Source organism: Necator americanus, chromosome IV (assembly GCF_031761385.1).
Source record: "Necator americanus strain Aroian chromosome IV, whole genome shotgun sequence".
Classification (NCBI taxonomy): domain Eukaryota; kingdom Metazoa; phylum Nematoda; class Chromadorea; order Rhabditida; family Ancylostomatidae; genus Necator; species Necator americanus.
This window is the reverse complement of record NC_087374.1, coordinates 6325814-6342914: the sequence shown is the minus strand read 5'-3', so window position 1 is coordinate 6342914 and position 17101 is coordinate 6325814. Positions and strand designations below refer to the sequence as shown.

General features: G+C 39.0%; 1 protein-coding gene across 1 annotated transcript; it reads left to right on the top strand.

The window, feature by feature from the left end:
- Positions 1–2685: 2685 nt before the first annotated feature.
- Positions 2686–8068, top strand: RB195_000505 (uncharacterized protein; the record flags this gene model as incomplete). The annotated part of the gene is made up of 10 exons (XM_064196892.1): positions 2686–2739; positions 2829–2924; positions 4418–4518; positions 4578–4632; positions 4725–4808; positions 5059–5181; positions 5923–6019; positions 6073–6204; positions 7660–7794; positions 7893–8068. The coding sequence occupies 10 exons, from the start codon at positions 2686–2688 to the stop codon at positions 8066–8068; spliced, it is 1053 nt and encodes a 350-aa protein (XP_064052773.1).
- Positions 8069–17101: the final 9033 nt, after the last annotated feature.

Below are 17101 nucleotides of genomic sequence, written 5' to 3'. Positions count from 1 at the left end.
AGAGATTCTCTTGTATTGAAGTTCGGAGAAACATGGATGATGTCACTACTGATGTGAACAGATTAAGAGGAAGCATGCAACGACACATCGTAGCATTGTGGTATCGTTCAATAAATAAATATACAAATAAATAAGTAAATTTACTTGTTTATTTATAAATACATATAATATACGTATTTTTTACACAGATTGAATTTTACTGTACTATTTACATTTAGTTGCATAGCGTACATGCATATTTCAATTTCTTTTTATTTTTACGTATTTTCATGATACTTTTTCTAATTCGTCCAAACTTGTGACTTCGGAGAGTGGGACGTAAGGTTTTAGAATTTTCCTGCAGCACTTCTAGTGCTATGTAGTTTGCAGGCGTGAAATTGGCGAGTAGATAAGATAGCGAGCAGTGCCTGCCGGCCAACAGACTGTCGTCTTGCTCACTGAGCTCAGCTGTGCTCTGTTCGCGGTTTCAAATTTAATAAAGTATTATCTTCCAGAATAATTCAACAAATCGCATAAAAATAATCAAATGTTGAGGATAAGAAGATAAGTATTTGATGATACGTTACAAAAAAGAAAGAATATGACTGCTTGCTAAATGTTGAACGAAATGAATAAGACATATAAGAAACCTATTTTCTTTCTATTTCCATCCGTATATCTTTTTTCAGAAGCGTTTTTACATTATTTGCTACAGGACCGAGTACTAGATAGTGTGAAAACACATCCATCATCAGTTATTACAGTAATAGCTGACATTTTGAATTTTTTCTCCTTCCCTAAAAGTATATTCAACCTCAATAAATAGTCTTATAAACTTTGACTAACGCTGCCATTGCTTTATTGTTTCCTTCATCAAGTAGCTAGCAACTCATTTTTACAGCTATTACATTTTTTTACGACACTCGTTTGGATTATTATGTATGTACGTGTTTTTCCCAACTCTTGGTAAATGGTAAAACTGCAAATTCTAGTGTTTTCAGAGTAAACAATGGACATGGCTTCAAATTTAAGACCAAAAATGGAATTGCAACCAGAAAAAAGTGCAATCCTCCTAAGGCAGAAAATACCTATTATGAAGAAGGTGAGTACGATGCAAAAACAATAAGGAATCATGGAGAACCGAATTTTTGATGTCATAGAAAATAGCTTAATATTCAAAGGCTCGACACTTTTACTAGTTTAATTGCCGTTCACGGAAGCAGACAAACGTTAAAGCCAGCGTATCGCGAAACTGACACAGTTGGAAAACGTGTGGGAAAATTTTTAGTTCTGCGTGTTGATTACAAGTATGAACGTCGAGCCGCTCACTTCCCCTTTGTAGTCCTGAAAAACAGCGTGAGAATTAGCGTTTGTTCCCACGAGGTACGTGAAAGCGTTCCATTCTTGTACACGCTCCGCGCCGTCGGGCGAGTGGATAAAAATCAATGATGGCTCCTCACCGCCCTTTTCAAGTGAAACCAATGAATAAGCTGTAGAAAGGACCAGAGCGTATGCAAGGACCTTCTAACGAACAATTTTGCAACGCTAGAACTATAACATTTATTTGATGTGCAGAGCATACGTCACCGCTAATCACGTTCAGCTGGGCAGACGCGACGCAGATATGGCAAAATCGGATGCTAGTGCCCTTTTTCCTGAGCGAACCAGCCGTTCTGTTTAATATGGTTGAAATGGTCCGGTTGGCTTTGACAGCGAACGTACGTATTCCAGTTCCAGTTCCACAAAACAGTTAATAAAATGCTTAGCTATTGCGAGGTGGCATCCTTCTTTCACAAAGAAGTTGTGTGTTCGGGTCTACAATATTAAAACTAGCGTTTGGAGAGATTTTCGTTTTTAGTGTAGGTAGGGGAGATAGAGTTCGTGATGTAGGTTGCAAGTTTCATAACAAAACTTTGGAGAACATTCTTGTAATGCCGGAACCAGAGGTCTCAAAACACACCAAAACCCTCAGTTTAAAGACAGCGTACCACGAATTTGACGTGATGAGGGAATCCGAGTGGAAAAACTGGAAATGGAGTTGTAGATTGTTGGATCAGGGCTGGTTCCGATTAGCTCTCCTCAGTCATCGTAAATAAAAGGCGTGGGAAGCGCTTTATTTCCTACGAGGTTCGTTAGGGAGCTCCTCTATGCACATTTTCTGTCCCCTTAACAGCAGCCTATTTGTTGGTTTTACTTGAATAGGCTGATGAGGACACATCTCTGATCTCCGATCGCTCGCACGCAGTCACGGCAACACGTTTACGATTTCCGGTGGCTCGCATGCAGTCGCGGCGCGTGTGCAAAGGTGGTGCGTTTTAACTGAAATCGTCGCGAAAAAACAAATAGAAAAATTTGGAAAAAAATGATCGTCGTTTTTCACCCCGTTTTTTCTTACGAAGATTAGGCAGGGATGAACCCAGAGTTGCCCCAGATTCTGCAATCTACGATCCATTTCTAGCTTTTTCCTGCAAATTCCCGTACGATGTCAGATCCGTGGTATGCTGTATTTTACCAGTTTTCGAAGATCAGAGGCTTCTGAAGGAGAGAATCCCATATTCGTAGGCGCTAACGGTTTGCTTCTGACTTTTCTCACACGCAAACGCGTAAAATTTCTCGCAAATGTCCTTACATTGCCACGTACAAACAACACGTTTGCGAACGTGGTGACGATATCTAATAATCTCTGTGCACACTGCTTCTGCTGAAATGTTATCGATTCGTGCCCTAATCATTTTTATTCAAAAGCATCGTCTTGCTCAGGTAAAAGGGAACATTTTGGAAGATTTCTACGTAGGAACTTATTCCCCGTCATCTATTCCAATATTCCTGGTTCAAAGTTTAATTTTTAGGTGCAGTTTTTAGTATGTTCAGTGGAATTCTTCAGTATGATATTACTTGTGGTTCAACACACAGGCATGCCTTTCCTAGTGAGAGCAACCAACAAGGTGAGTGAGATGTGGAACTAAGTGACGTTATTTTATTTACAAAGGCAGAGGATTTTGTTTTTTCTTCTTATGTTAAATTCTTAAGATTTTTGCTTTCAGTTATTTTGTTTTCGTGAATTTTCGCTTTCAGTAAATTATACTTTGGAGGGGGCACTCAATCGCGTCCTTATTTCTGGAAGTGAATAATTAAGTTGGTCGGCGCCCTAAAACCTAAGCATTAGTCTTAGACATGTAAGTCAAGGCTACTAAGGAAAAAAAAGGTAGAGCTTTCAGAAATAAGACATCGGTTGAGTCCCACCACAACAACATTTTGACCCCACTGTGTCGAGTTATAGTAGGATCAAAGCGAAATGAACCATGTTGGTAAGCTGCGTAAGTACTAGAGATATTTATTTAATTGCGCTCAAGTTATACTATCCTTAGTGACTGAAGCATCCCTTCCGGAAATGCTTCCAATGAAATAATGATGTGATGATTCCATGTAGTTGATTCTCATCAAAAATCTCTTCGCTTTTCCGCGCTCGATTATTCAGAATAGCCCACGTAGTGCACTTTTGTTTACTTTGATGTTGCTACATATTCGTGAACGTCCTATCAAATTAAAGGCATCACTCCACGAATCTGAGGTGGTACGGATTTCAGAGGGAGTATTCGTATACGGGATCGTAGATTATGAAGAGAAGGGTGATTCCGTCCATTTCTTCCTAATCGCCGTAAAAAAAACGGCCCGGACGATACGGCTTCAAGCGTTCCGGCGCGGTACTTTCTACAAGGAGTTCAATTGAAACGCGCCAGCCTTGTGCACGTGCCGCATCTTCCGAAACGTTTTTTACGGCAATTAGGAAGAAATGGACGGAATCACCCCCTCCCCATAGTCTCCCATCCCGTATACGAATACTCCACCTGAAATCTGCACCACCTCAGATTCGTGGGTGATGCCTTTAATCCTCGCGAGGTCATTTCTGCTATGGGGTTATCCTATAACTTTACGGTTATTCCATAACTTAATTATACAAGAACTAAAGCATATTCCGTTGGAAAGATGAATCTATCCTAGCAACAAAGAAAGAACTCGATTCCAAACTTTTGAGGTTTGGCAATGATGTCGAGTTATAGTAAGGTCAACGCGAAATAGACCAGGGTACAGCTGCGTAAGCGGCTGCGCTTGGAGCGACGCGGTGGAGCGTGGCGGTTAAGATCGAGTAGGGACCCATGCCAGCGCCGCTCATCGCTGCAGTTCGCGAGTTCGGTCCCATATCGATTACAACATCTGTCTCCTCCGCGTCGCTTCGTACCTCAGCCGCTTACACAACTGTAGCCAGCTTCAGGTCGCTTTAGCCCGACTATAGGTAGTCAACGGTACGGATGAGGCGCTTACCATTTTGGGAATGCGAGGGTCAAGTACTAAGAACCGTGGGAATCATTTGAAAGAAAAAAATAGAAAAACAGATCCGATCGTTGCTGACAAAGTCAAATCAGAATAACGCTTTAAGGACAAGGCTTTTCTTCCAACAACATGTGTTTTTATCATGGAGATCATTAAATTCACCTTATGTTCATCTGTGATTTTATACTCCTGTGGAAGTGTAACGAGGTTAGTTATGGAGATGTCTTTAAGACGTCTTTTTCTTCCATAATCCCGACAATTTCCAGCTTTGGAAGACAATTGCACTCAACGTTGTGGATAAACAAGGCGGAAACCCTCAAGGTTGTTGATTTTCTGATTTTTTTCTAATCTCAATTTTTTCCTAGTCTGATCTTTCTCAAAGTTGTTAATATGCTTATGTTAGAAATTTAAAGGTCAGTGTCCCAGCTATCGCCTATGCTGTCCAGAATAATCTCTACTACATAGCACTAGGGAATATAGATGCCACAACTTACACTGTATGTTTCTTTTGGATTCAGATGCGTAGAAATTCGATTTTCTTTGAATTTTGGCATAAAGTTTGCAACTTGTCGATTGTCGGTGACGACGCGGAAATAAAGTTTGTTAACAATCTTGGCTCTTACTTCCATTTGAAAATCGACAAGTTGTTTTGGATTCATTTCGTTTCGTTTCGTTTTTCACTCATTTCATTTCGTTTCGTTTTTTATTTCGTTCTGGATGGAAAAGGTAGGATGCGATTATTTCCAGATAACTTATCAACTACGGATATTAACGACAGCTATACTTACCGTGGCGATGCTAAAAAAGGAAATTTCCGCATGTCAATGGGGTGCACTAAGCTTGTCCGGTATCGGTGTTGTACTTGTGCAGGTGAGCTAATGACTTACCTTAACCTACTAGTTGAGTGATACAAACAATCAATATACACTCGTAGCCAAATATGTTCAATCGAACGAATCAGTGCGAAAGTTGCGGCAGACGCGACGCGTCTGCTCGATTAAACACATTCTGCGGCGACTGTGTTCTTGAAGGCAACATATCACGAAATTGACAATGTTGAGAGCTTTAACGAAGAAAGTAGGATTAGAGGTGTAGATTACGAGTATGAGCGTGATCACGCTCATTTCCCACTACTCGTTCCAAAAAAAAAAGCGGCGTGGGAATCGCCTTTGAGTTCGAATTTTCCTACGAGGCCCTTTATAACGCGCCACTGCTGCTCAAGTTCCGAGAGCGAGTCTCAGCAGTTTGCTCATTCGTTTTGTTTGAGTAGGCTGCTGAGGGAACCACACTGTTTTTCGTCCGCTGTTTCGCAGGCGCAACGTGAGTGCAGTGGTGGCGCGTCATAAGGTGCCTCGTAGGAAAATTTGGACTCGAAACCTGTTTCTCACGCCACTTTTTAGGACGAGTAGAGGGATTTGAGCGTGATAACGTACTTAATCGTAATCCACACCTCTGGTCCTATATTTTCGTGGATCCCAACAACGTCAATTTTGTTTTATGCTGCCTCCAACTTTTCCATTTGCACCCTAAATTCTCTAACTTTTCAATTTATGCGCCTTACTTTTTCTCATTTACATTAGTTCTTATTACGTTCCATAGACGAGTTTTAAGACAGACGTCTTAGAAAGCAAAGGAAGTGCAGCAGGCGGGAATCAATGGCTCGGAGTGCTCGCAACTGTAGGAATGTGTTGGACGAGTGCATTTGCTGGTACGATTTGTGATATTCGTGGTTTCACGTCCGTTGCTGCTAGTAATTTTCAGGCGTTTATTTTGAAAAGATGTTGAAGTATGCGAATAGTAATATGTGGATCCAAAACATGCGTCTCAGCATTATGACGTTAGTTTTTGCTACATTCACAATGTGCACCAACGATGGAGCAAAAATTCTGGAAAGTGAGTTTTCTGCTTTAAATCTTAGCTACAAGTACGTTTGGTAAATTTATGACAGTAAGGGGAATTGACTCTATTTCGGCCTTACATTTTGAATTAAATAGAAGCCGGTGCCATCCAGAGGATCTTTTTAAGGTCTAGGAGAGGCGGCTATGGTGATAGTTACTTGTTAAAGGCAGCTTTCAGAATATTTTCTATTTTGCATTATAAGTAGAGCCTCGTATGTACTTTGAGAAAAGAGAAAAGTGAAAACATCAAAGACAGGAAAAATCCACGAATCAGAGGAAAAGAGCTCAACCGCTGAAAACAATGAAATGATTAAAAAAAAACATTTAAAAATATGTAGAACAGAGAATCGTAGCCGCAACACCTTTTCCTTTTTTCAAGCGTAAAGGGTCGCTTTGTCGGATAATATGGTGCCATTGATCTCCTCTTACCCTCTGTTTTCTGCTTTTGTTCTGAGTTTTTCGCTTTCGTTGTGAATATGCAGGATCTGTAGCGAACTCTACCTACTACTGTAGAGGACTCAACACTGGCAATTCTCCGGAACGTTGACAGTAATAATTATAATGAAAGCTTGATAAGCTAGTTTTTTAACAATTATTTAGTGATTGTTACATTCATTCTGCAGTTCCTGTCTTGAGGAGTAAGTTTTACAAAATTTCATTACCTAAAAAAAAATCAAAAGCTCCTATAGCACATTATCCTAAACCGAGTTTGTAAACTAAACTCTACATAAAAAAATACGGGACTCTTCAACCATTTGACTCTAAATGATATCATATAATATAATAATATATAATATACTATATCTAATAACTAATATAATATCTCATACAATAAGTGACTCTAAATGGTGAGACGCACACCTCTCCGCAGTTATTTTTTCATTGAACTCTTTATTATTTAAAGTTCTTTTTCAAATTAATGCGTTTATTATCTTTCAATAATATTTTGTAGAGTAAACTCCACATAAAAAGTAGGGCACTCTTTAACCATTTGACTCTAAATGGTCTCAATGGTGACATGTACACTTCTCCACGGTTATTTTTCATGAACTCTTGATTATTTAGGATTTTTTTTTCAAATTAATGGGTTTGTTGTCTTTGAATAATATTATACACAACATAGACAAGAAAAATAAAAATCTGCACCTCACCAGACATGCAAAAAAGCGCGCTATCGTCAATGGGATGATCATAGTCACGGAGTTCCTATTGGAGCTAACTCAATAAAAGGCAATTAAGGAATTATATGTAAAAATAATCCAGATTAAATCAGCTAATTGAAAATTCAAACTAATTGACTGAAAATTAAGTTAATTTAAATTACATGCGCGGTCAAAATTAACCGATCAATGAATAGAGAACTAAAATTTCTTCATCATTTATAATTTTTTCTGCATGTAATTCGAATTGCCTTTATTTTTGATTAAAAACAAAGACTCTCTGCTTTCAGAGGGGATCTTTCAAGGATGGACGTCACTTGTTTGGACAGCCACGATTTCAGCTGCTCTGGGCGGAATAGTGGTATCTGCTGTAATGAAATATGCTGACAATGTTCGAAAAACATACTGTCAAACTATAGCTATCGGTAAGTAGGTCAAAACTATAGAAATTTTCGAGAAATCAGGAGGACCGGAAATTTCAATTTCAGAAAATTTTTGAAATTTCAATTTGCGAAAATTTCAGGACTCACTGCGGTCACATCGATCCTCCTCGGAGAACGAATACTCACGTTGAATTTGATAACTGGAGTGACACTTGTGATGGTTTCTCTGGCTGTATATGCTTTTTATCCTCCAAAACCTCAAAAAATTAATATAATCGGAACGGGAAAACTTCCGGAATACGAACGACTAGTTTAGTGTCTTGTTTTAAAGAAAAAAACCGACAATGAATGGGAAACGGGTGAGAGGTGAAACCTCCGGAGAACCTTAGAAACCAATTGATGAGCGTACATTGTTATTGTTATTTAAAACTCGCTCCAGAAATGACGTATATGTACACTGAGGTAAAAATCGATAATGTCTCTATTCTAGTTGTTCGCACTGATTTGCACTCCTCCTCTAATACGGATCGATGATGTGATAAATTTGTCACTTTGTAAATTTTTTAATTTTACCTGCATACCTCGACAAATTTGTTCGTTCTAGTGTTTGTACGACAAATTTTTGCTTATTCGCGGATATTTGCAATTTTTTTTTGCAGAAATTTTCAGCGTGTGCTGCTCCTATGGAAGGGGTGGAAGCTTTTCAATTTAAAAATAATAAGATTTGATTTCAAAAAATATGAAGAGGCGAAGAAAGTGAGCGTATAGGAACAGAATTATGTTTTGTTTAATTCACTGACTTCACCAGCAATAGGCTGTTGGATCTTTGCTCATCTTTTTTCCTCACTTTTGATTTTAAATTCTTATCCTATTTTGTTTCGAGAAAATTCTGGAATGGTTGCAGTGTGTTGAAGAACGTTCTCGACGTTTTTCACGTATGAAACGTTTCCGTAGAAACTCATTTCAACACTCGTGAAATGTTGTTTAAAAGTTTTATGGAATTTAATATTAATGAATTTTTAAATTAGAGCGTAACGTCCTTTTTGATTTCTTCCAATTCTCACCGGTATCGTATTTGAAGCAGCCGTATTTGTGTTTATTATCTGTCTCTCAAAAAGCTTTCTTAGGACCATTTAACTCAAAGTCCCCTCAAAGACATTTCCGCTTATCCAACTTCGACTCTACTGAACTGTTACTTTAATTACCTCCGAGTCAGTGTGTTGTTTACCAATTATTATATTGAAGAATTATAATATGGTATTACAATATGAGATTATAACCTACTCCAGTACACCAATACCATCGTCAGATTTTTCAAACTTTCTCCTTACACCTCGTTTTACTACACGCTGCTCCAATTACAGGAGATGATTTAAGATTTTACGCGAAGATTGTGAGACAGCCATACCGAATCGTATATAACTCTAAGTTAGAAGCAGCGTATCACGAGACTGACGTTTTATGGAAACCCCGAGGAGGACGCAGTTTTCGTCCCACGTGCATTCCTGCGCGCTGCAGATTACGGAAGCGAGCCTTGCTCCACTCATTTTCCTCGAATCGTCGAAGAAACCGAGCGGAAGATGGCGTCTTTCTCTATAAAATCAGCTGCAACGCGCCATTCTTCTTCTTCTTCACGCGTCGCGTCCACAAGCGAGCGGTAGAAAATCAGTGAGGTCTCCTAACCAGCCTATTCAAATAAATCCAATGAATAGGCTACTGAGAAAACCGGAACGTGTACTGTGTGACGCGTTCTAACGCATCTCGTTGGAAATAAAGCGGTTCCCACGCCGTTTTGAGGACAATTATGATTGTCTCTATTGTGCTTTGAATGCATCTACAATAAACATGTCCGCGCTTAGAGATCATCGTTCACCTTTGCCTTCATTCTGAAATTAGATCAGTAGCCACTCCAAGGTAATACACACTCAGTCACCACCATCGAGCAACTAAAAGCCGTATTATTTCGTGCGCATACGCCTACGCGATGTTGCACCATAAATTGGAACATATTGATCTGACTAAGAAAAACAAAGTTCAAAGAGAACATTACAAAAATCGGTTCGCTTCGCAAGAAGAACAGCAAAATAAAATTTTTGTTAGGTTTTTTTCATAGTTATTGATAATTCCCTTTTTTTTGTCCTCAGAAAAAAAACTGTGTAATTTTCAAATCGGATATTAGATGTTTATTATTCTTCTGAAAAAACGAATGAACCCCCAAAAAAATTGTAAATGTTCGTGATGATACATAAAATGTAAGAGTTTACTGTACTGATATCCGATTTTTTCTGAGTTCAAGACGTCTTTTTCAATTTTTTTTCTAGGAGCTTGATGTGTAGAAAATAAAAGCATAATAAAATTGTTTCCTAGATCTGTTAATTTTAATTACAACGTCTAAATATCGTTTCCCAATAACAATTTTTTGGAATTTAATCTGCCTCAGTCAATTTTTTTTCTACGAGTTTAGTGTGTGGAAAATAAGAGCATAATAAAAATTTTTCCAAATTTGTTGATTTTAATTACAGCATGTAAATATCGTTTGACAACAATAAAGATTTAAGCGCAATTGCTGATGGGATAAACATGCCACAAATTTTACTCACATAACTCGACAATTCTGTTTTTTTTTCAAAGTATGCCAGTGCGATGCCACCGTCACTTCGTTTTCGTTGTTTTGTATTCGCCGTGGAATACTTTACCACCTCCTGAAAAACACAGTAAATAGAACAGTACCCTAACTAACAAATCACTACTTGGAGCAAAAAAAACCACAACTCGGCCGCTCATCCTGTTTTTCGTAGCACTGCCGTATCACGAGAGCGCGCGATGCAAGGTATGGCGGTCCTCAGAAGAACACGAACAAAAATCTGTTACGTGCAGAAGGTTATGCCATACTCAAAAATCTTACTCTGTCACATTTATTTTATTTTATTTTTTTTTATTTTCTGAACATGTACATATGTGCACATATTACATAGGAAATATTTTAATGACAAAATATTCAACTTTCCAATTTCTAGAAATTTCATATTACTCATAATTTTTTTATTTTCATTTCATTTTTCGCAATTTCCCTTATTCTTTTAGATTCTATATTTATCATTCATTGATTTCTCTTGCTATTATTTATATTTACTTCATATTTTATCTTCATTTTCTGGTTTGAACAGTCCTGAGAGTAACTTAAACAAGACACATAAAAAAACAAACACAAACAAAATATAAAATAAATATAAAATAGACATGAATAGAGTATTATAGGCGCTGCCATGCGCTACACGAAACATCACAATATGCAGTTTTCAATGTGCTTCATTTTCCGTGAAATTCCCCTGAAATCCTTAAATCCACAGTATCCATTTCATACAAATCTCAACAGTCCGGGTGTCAACGTGATTAACAACGGAGAAAAAAATCTGAGACAAAGATGAATCTTCGAACAAATGACACGTTCTCGGGATAACCTGTCACTCATTTAACATTGCTCAGTAATTCTCGAGTAAAAGGAACGAAAACAAACAAAAACTGTGGTATTTATTTACAACATTTATTACGTATTTAGAAAGTGATGTCTATGAAACATCTGTAACCAACACATCCATTGCCTTCTTGATGAAAAAATTAGGATCGTTACCAGTAATTTTAAGGTGTTTGTGCAAAACATTTTTCCAGTTAAATTATCACAATTTAAATAAAAATGTCGTAAGAATTAGTGATTCTGCATGAAAAATCCCTATATTTTCTAATTTGACTTAAAATTCCAAATTTACATTAATCATTCCGCACCCGATTTTCTTGTCCATCGTTGCGTCCAGTAGGGTTAGATTTAAGAAAAATATGAGCGAGTGTTAAATATCTCTAGGTGGAAAAAACACATAAAAAATAGATAAAAGCAAATAAAAAATAAAAAGCAGTCGGTGAAATAATTTAGTCAATAATAGGTAAAATAATGAAATAATAAATAAATAAATAAATAATTTAGTCAATGATAGCTAATGCAATAAATAAATAAATAATAATTTATTCCGCGATAAAAATAAGTAAATAATAATAAAACACTAAGTAAATAATAGATAAGACAAAAGATCGCTATAGTGCAGCGTATGTTGCGCAGTCGGTAAGCGGTCCCGCTGCGACAACACGATCGATCGATAGTTCGAAACCTCCCTAGGCCCTAAGAAGCTTTTCATTCCTCCGTTGTCGCTAAATTGCTACCAGACATGTCTAGGAGGATAAAAAACACTGACTTGTCACATCAGTTAGCCCCCGCAAGGGATTCTGTAGCCGAGACGCGTGTTCCTAAAACCTCAAACGATTCTGAATTGAAGTGGGATGCGCGTAGGCGCGTAGGCCCAAACGGATTAATTAACGACAGACATTTTTTTTCATATATTTTATATTGACAACGTCATAAGACAAAAATGTTGAAATTTGATGTGTTGCACGTCCTTCTTCATCCGTCCTCACGTTTACATGACAGCTTTTAGCCGAATTGAAAAAACTTGTCCTTGCATTAGCCCTTGAAATATGTACTGGAAACATCTGTACAATGTAGCGACATCTCTCTTTCTGCTGCCTTTTCACATCCATTCAACTCTTCCTTCGTACCTGTTGTTTGCGTACAATTCACAGTCAAACACAAAAACTGTCACCTATCAACATTTTGCGCAGAAAACGACCGTCGCGAACGCGAAACGATCTCTGATCGCCTTCGTTGACATCTGCTAATGTGCAAATAGAGTCGATCGAGAGGCTAATAGGCTACCAATTGACACACCACGGCGACATTTCGCACTCATTGAGGAGGAATCAGCAGCAACTCTCAGTCGCGGCAGAGAGAACTCACATAGTTCTCACCGGTGCTAGTGCTTAATAATTAAAGTATGTCATAAAATCAGAGGCGGGTGTAGCGCAGTCGGTAAGAAGGTCCCGCTGTCTGCACGATCGATCGGAAGTTCGAATCCGCCCTAATGCTCACGATTCCTCCAGAGCCGATAAATTGGTACCAGACTTGTCTGGGAGGATAAAAACACTGACTTGACCCATCGGGTGGCCCCTGCAAGTCATTGTATAGGCCAGTTACACGTTCGTGAACCTCAAACGATTCTGAATTGAAGTGAACGTGGTGGCGGATCCTAAGCGGATTGATTAATCCAGACACTTTAATTGATTAATATTGATTATAAATTATATATTATAGCGGATTGATTAATATCCTTTATATCATAGGAACAAAGATAGAATCGAATGTTGAAAAGGTGGATCGTTTCGAATCTTCCTAGACGATCCACTTTTAGATTAGCCTACTTTGAGGTTCCCTAAGAGGGAGCTCCTCTATGAGTTCACTAATCCGCTCCGTGCTTCATGACTCACATGAGATCTCGTTACAAGATCAGAACCATCATGTACTTTGTGGAGGTTTTGCCAGAAAACATCTGGATACGATTACGCCTGCAAACTGCTGAACAACGAATTGTGTGAGGAAGATGTTGCTGTCTATGTCATGGTAAAAGCTACTGATCCAGATGAAAATTCTAGAAGACGAGTTCTTTGACCAGTCAATGGTGTTAATGCCAATTTTGCCGTGAAGCTTTCCGCTAATCACTTTTCTTTTGTTTGAGCTTAATTTGTTCAGTTTTTCAAGGGACTTGTTAAAATTTCCCTCTCAGGAAAGATCTGTGAAATGAGAAATAGCCAGAAACGGTGGCAGCCAGAAACGGTCTTAAAGGCATCACCCTACAAATCTGAGGTAGTACTGATTTCAGATGGGGTATTCGTTTACGGGATCGCAAATTATGGAGAGAGAGATGATTCCGTCAGTTTGTTCCTAATTGCCGTAAAAAACGGACCGGAAGATACGGCTTCGAGCGTTCCGGTGCGCTATTTTCTACAACGAGTTCGATTGGAGCGCTCCAGCCGCGCCGCATCTTTCGGGCTGTTCTTTACGGCAATTAGGAAGAAATGAACGGAATCACCCCCTCCCCCCTCTCCTTAATCTACGATCCCGTATACGAATACTCCACATGAAATCCGTACCACCTCAGATTCGTGGGGTGATGCCTTTAACTCAGAGATTCCAAAATCAGTGGAAGGTGTATCTATCCCTTAGATACATCTGCCCAAAAAATCTCGTACATTCCGAGATTTAACGCTTATGATAAAATCTTTAGTGTACAGAGTTCCTTCATGAATATAAAACACCGCTGTGTCTGTCCTGTGTCTCAAAATCCATTGCGTCAGAAACCGTCAGAATCTCTCTGCGCGGGCAGAGTAAATCCTCGAAAATATCAATTGAAAGCGAATGAATTGTTAGTTTCCGATATGGTTCTGGATTTCAGAATCGGATTTTTTTTTCGAATATTCAGCATGGAGACGGGAATGTTCGAGCAACCTCTGCTAATTACTTCCACAGCTCCGCTAATTTCCCTCGTATATAACGGGTTGGTACGAAAAGGCACTCTAATTGTCCACGTTTCCCAAAATTCTTAACGTGCCCATAAATCTGAGGCTTGATACGAGCATTAGGATATCCCATTCATCTGTGAATCCGTGTTTTTTTTTACAATTTTCTAGAAACTAACGCCCAATGGAAGTTAACGGAAAAGCATACTTTCTTAGGTGGAGAAAACTTACTTAAGAAACTTCTCAAAAGAAGAATAAGAATCCCTTGTTCTTCATAACAGTTAATTTCACCAGTTTCTAGTTTCAAAGAATTTTTGTTCCACATTTTTTTAAATATATTTTCTCACTTATTATTTTTTATTATTATTTTTATATATCTTTTTAATTTTTGAGGCACTTTCAAAGTATTTTAAAGAATACTTTTTTTCAAGGCTTAACGGACAGCTACTCCAATATTTATTCCAATTTTTAAGCGAGCTGTCAACAACCAACAACAACGACTAATGTTTGAGTCTTCAGACTCGACGCTTTCTTAGAATTCTCCTTCCCTTACAATTCACAGTTCCGGCGTTTACGACGACAATGCATGACAGCCGCCGGTGTTGGTTCTCAGGTGACCGCATTGGAGAAAACTTCAATAGAGATCGATTTCGGCAACTTCCACGGATTTTTACGATTTCTTTCAAAATAATCCGAGCGATATCCCGGATTGAAAAATGACCAGTGTTGTCCAATAGAATTAATCGCTTCATCAAGTACTAAATATATCCTGTTGATGCGATTGGATATATATGCATACACATCTGCAGCATTAGAAATTTGTGAAAAAAAAATCTTCAATTTTAGATACCTTTATCAGAGTAGAAAGTTAGCATTTTTAAAAACAAAATACGAGCGGGATTCTGGAAAGGATTTTCCCTTTATTTTTATCGAGATAGAAACCCTACCTTACACCTTCTCTTGGAGTTCAACACTAACATTTTCGTTCTGGTCCACAAGTTGTCCTGTTTCTCCGTCAGCTCTGCTGTAATTCCGTTGCTGGCGACATAAGTGGACGTAACTAACGTAACCAGAAGACGTGAAAACTGCTCTGTTGTACCGAAACTGTCTAAACGTCTTGTTGGCAGGAAGCGAAGCCGCGCGCAGCACCATTCATAGTCGGCGCCGATTGCGGTCAAACGGTTAACGACGGTGAGTTTCCGAGTGGGGCAACGAAGAGAAAAGGATGTATGTCGCAAAGAAAGAAATGTACACACATCTCGGATGTGGCAAACTCGGTTAAAGGCAGCATGTCACGAAATGTTGGAGTCTTTTTGGGCAAATGTAGATTAGCAGCCCTGAAAAACACCGTGGGAACCGTGCGTTTATTCCTTCCAGACACGTGAGGACGCGCCGCACCCGCAATCGAGCGGTCGGAAATCTATGAATTCGCCTCAGCAGTCTGTTCAAGTGAATAGTCTGCTGAGGAAACAGGAGCGTATACAGTGTGGCGCGGTTTAACGTGCCTCGTCGGAATTAAAGCGGTTCCCAAGCCGTTTTTGAGGACAGTTAGGAGGAAATGTGCGGGGCCAAGCTTATTTTCGTAATCTACACTCTGAACACCATATTTGTCCATAGAGACATTAACATCGTCATTTTCGTGATTCCCATAATTTTCCCGTAATTCCCATAAATTCCCATAATTAATGTTGTCAACGCGTATTTTGCGTGCGGCACATATCTTTGGCATAACAGGTGTACCGTCAACCTTTCTTTATTAACCTCCATTTTTCCACTTAAGTTGTCTGTATCTCACTACTGGAACAGCGCAGTCTTAAAGCATTCCGCTAGGACCGCACGATCGATCGATGGTTCGGAACCCTTCTAGTGCTCGCCAAGCCTTTCGTCCCTCCGAGGTCGATAAATTGGCATCAGACTTGTCAGGGTGGATAAAAACACTGAATTGATACATCGGCTAGCCTCCGCAAGTCATTCTATAGGCCAACACGTATTCCAGAAACCTCAACGATTACGAATTGCTGTGAACGTTAAACGATAAAAACACTGTTGGCGCATCCTGAGCGGATTTATGCTACAGTTTTTAAAGGCATCACTCCACGAATCTGAGGTGGTACGGATTTCAGGTGGAGTATTCGTATAAGGGATAGGAGACTATGAAGAGGGGGGGGGAGGGGGTGATTCCGTTCATTTCTTCCTAATTGCCGTAAAAAACGGCCCGGATAATACGGCTTCAGGCGTTTTGGCGCACTATTTTCTACAAGGATTTCGACTGGAGCGCACCAAGTTTGTGCGGCGCCGCATCTTCCGAGCCGTTTTTTACGGCAATTAGGAAGAAATGGACCGAATCACCCCCCTCTCCATATTCTCCCATCCCGTTCACGAATACTCCACCTGAAATCTGCACCACCTCAGATTCGTGGGGTGATGCCTTTAAGTCTGTAGGCAGACATTTCCTTGCGGTGGAAAAGCGGCTTACCATTTTAATATACTGAACAGTTTTATTAATTTAATTATTTTTAATTATCTCGGACTCATCCTTGCTAATCTGCAGTCGCAGATTATTGTTTTCAAAAGCTGTTTTAGTGGTAAATTTTAAAAAAAATTCGAGCTATATCGATCGCGCTCACGAATCGATCGATGTCCGAGCAGAGAGTGGTAGTATAATCCGTTTAATTTTTCTTTTAAAAAGCATACAAACATTTGTGAGCATCAACAATAACATGCAATCACATACATACAGTAATCAAGTGAGCAGTAAGAAAAAAAAGGCATATTCAATGATTGTGAAAGAAATCAAGGTGTGGTACTATGCGCAAACCCTTCTTCTTAATCAACGCCCGAAATTGGGCCTGTACAAGAAAAAATAAAATCCTCGAAAGACAACTAACTACCTACACATATACATATGAACCCGCAATAAAATATTGAGAATTCCTCCAACCACGAAACG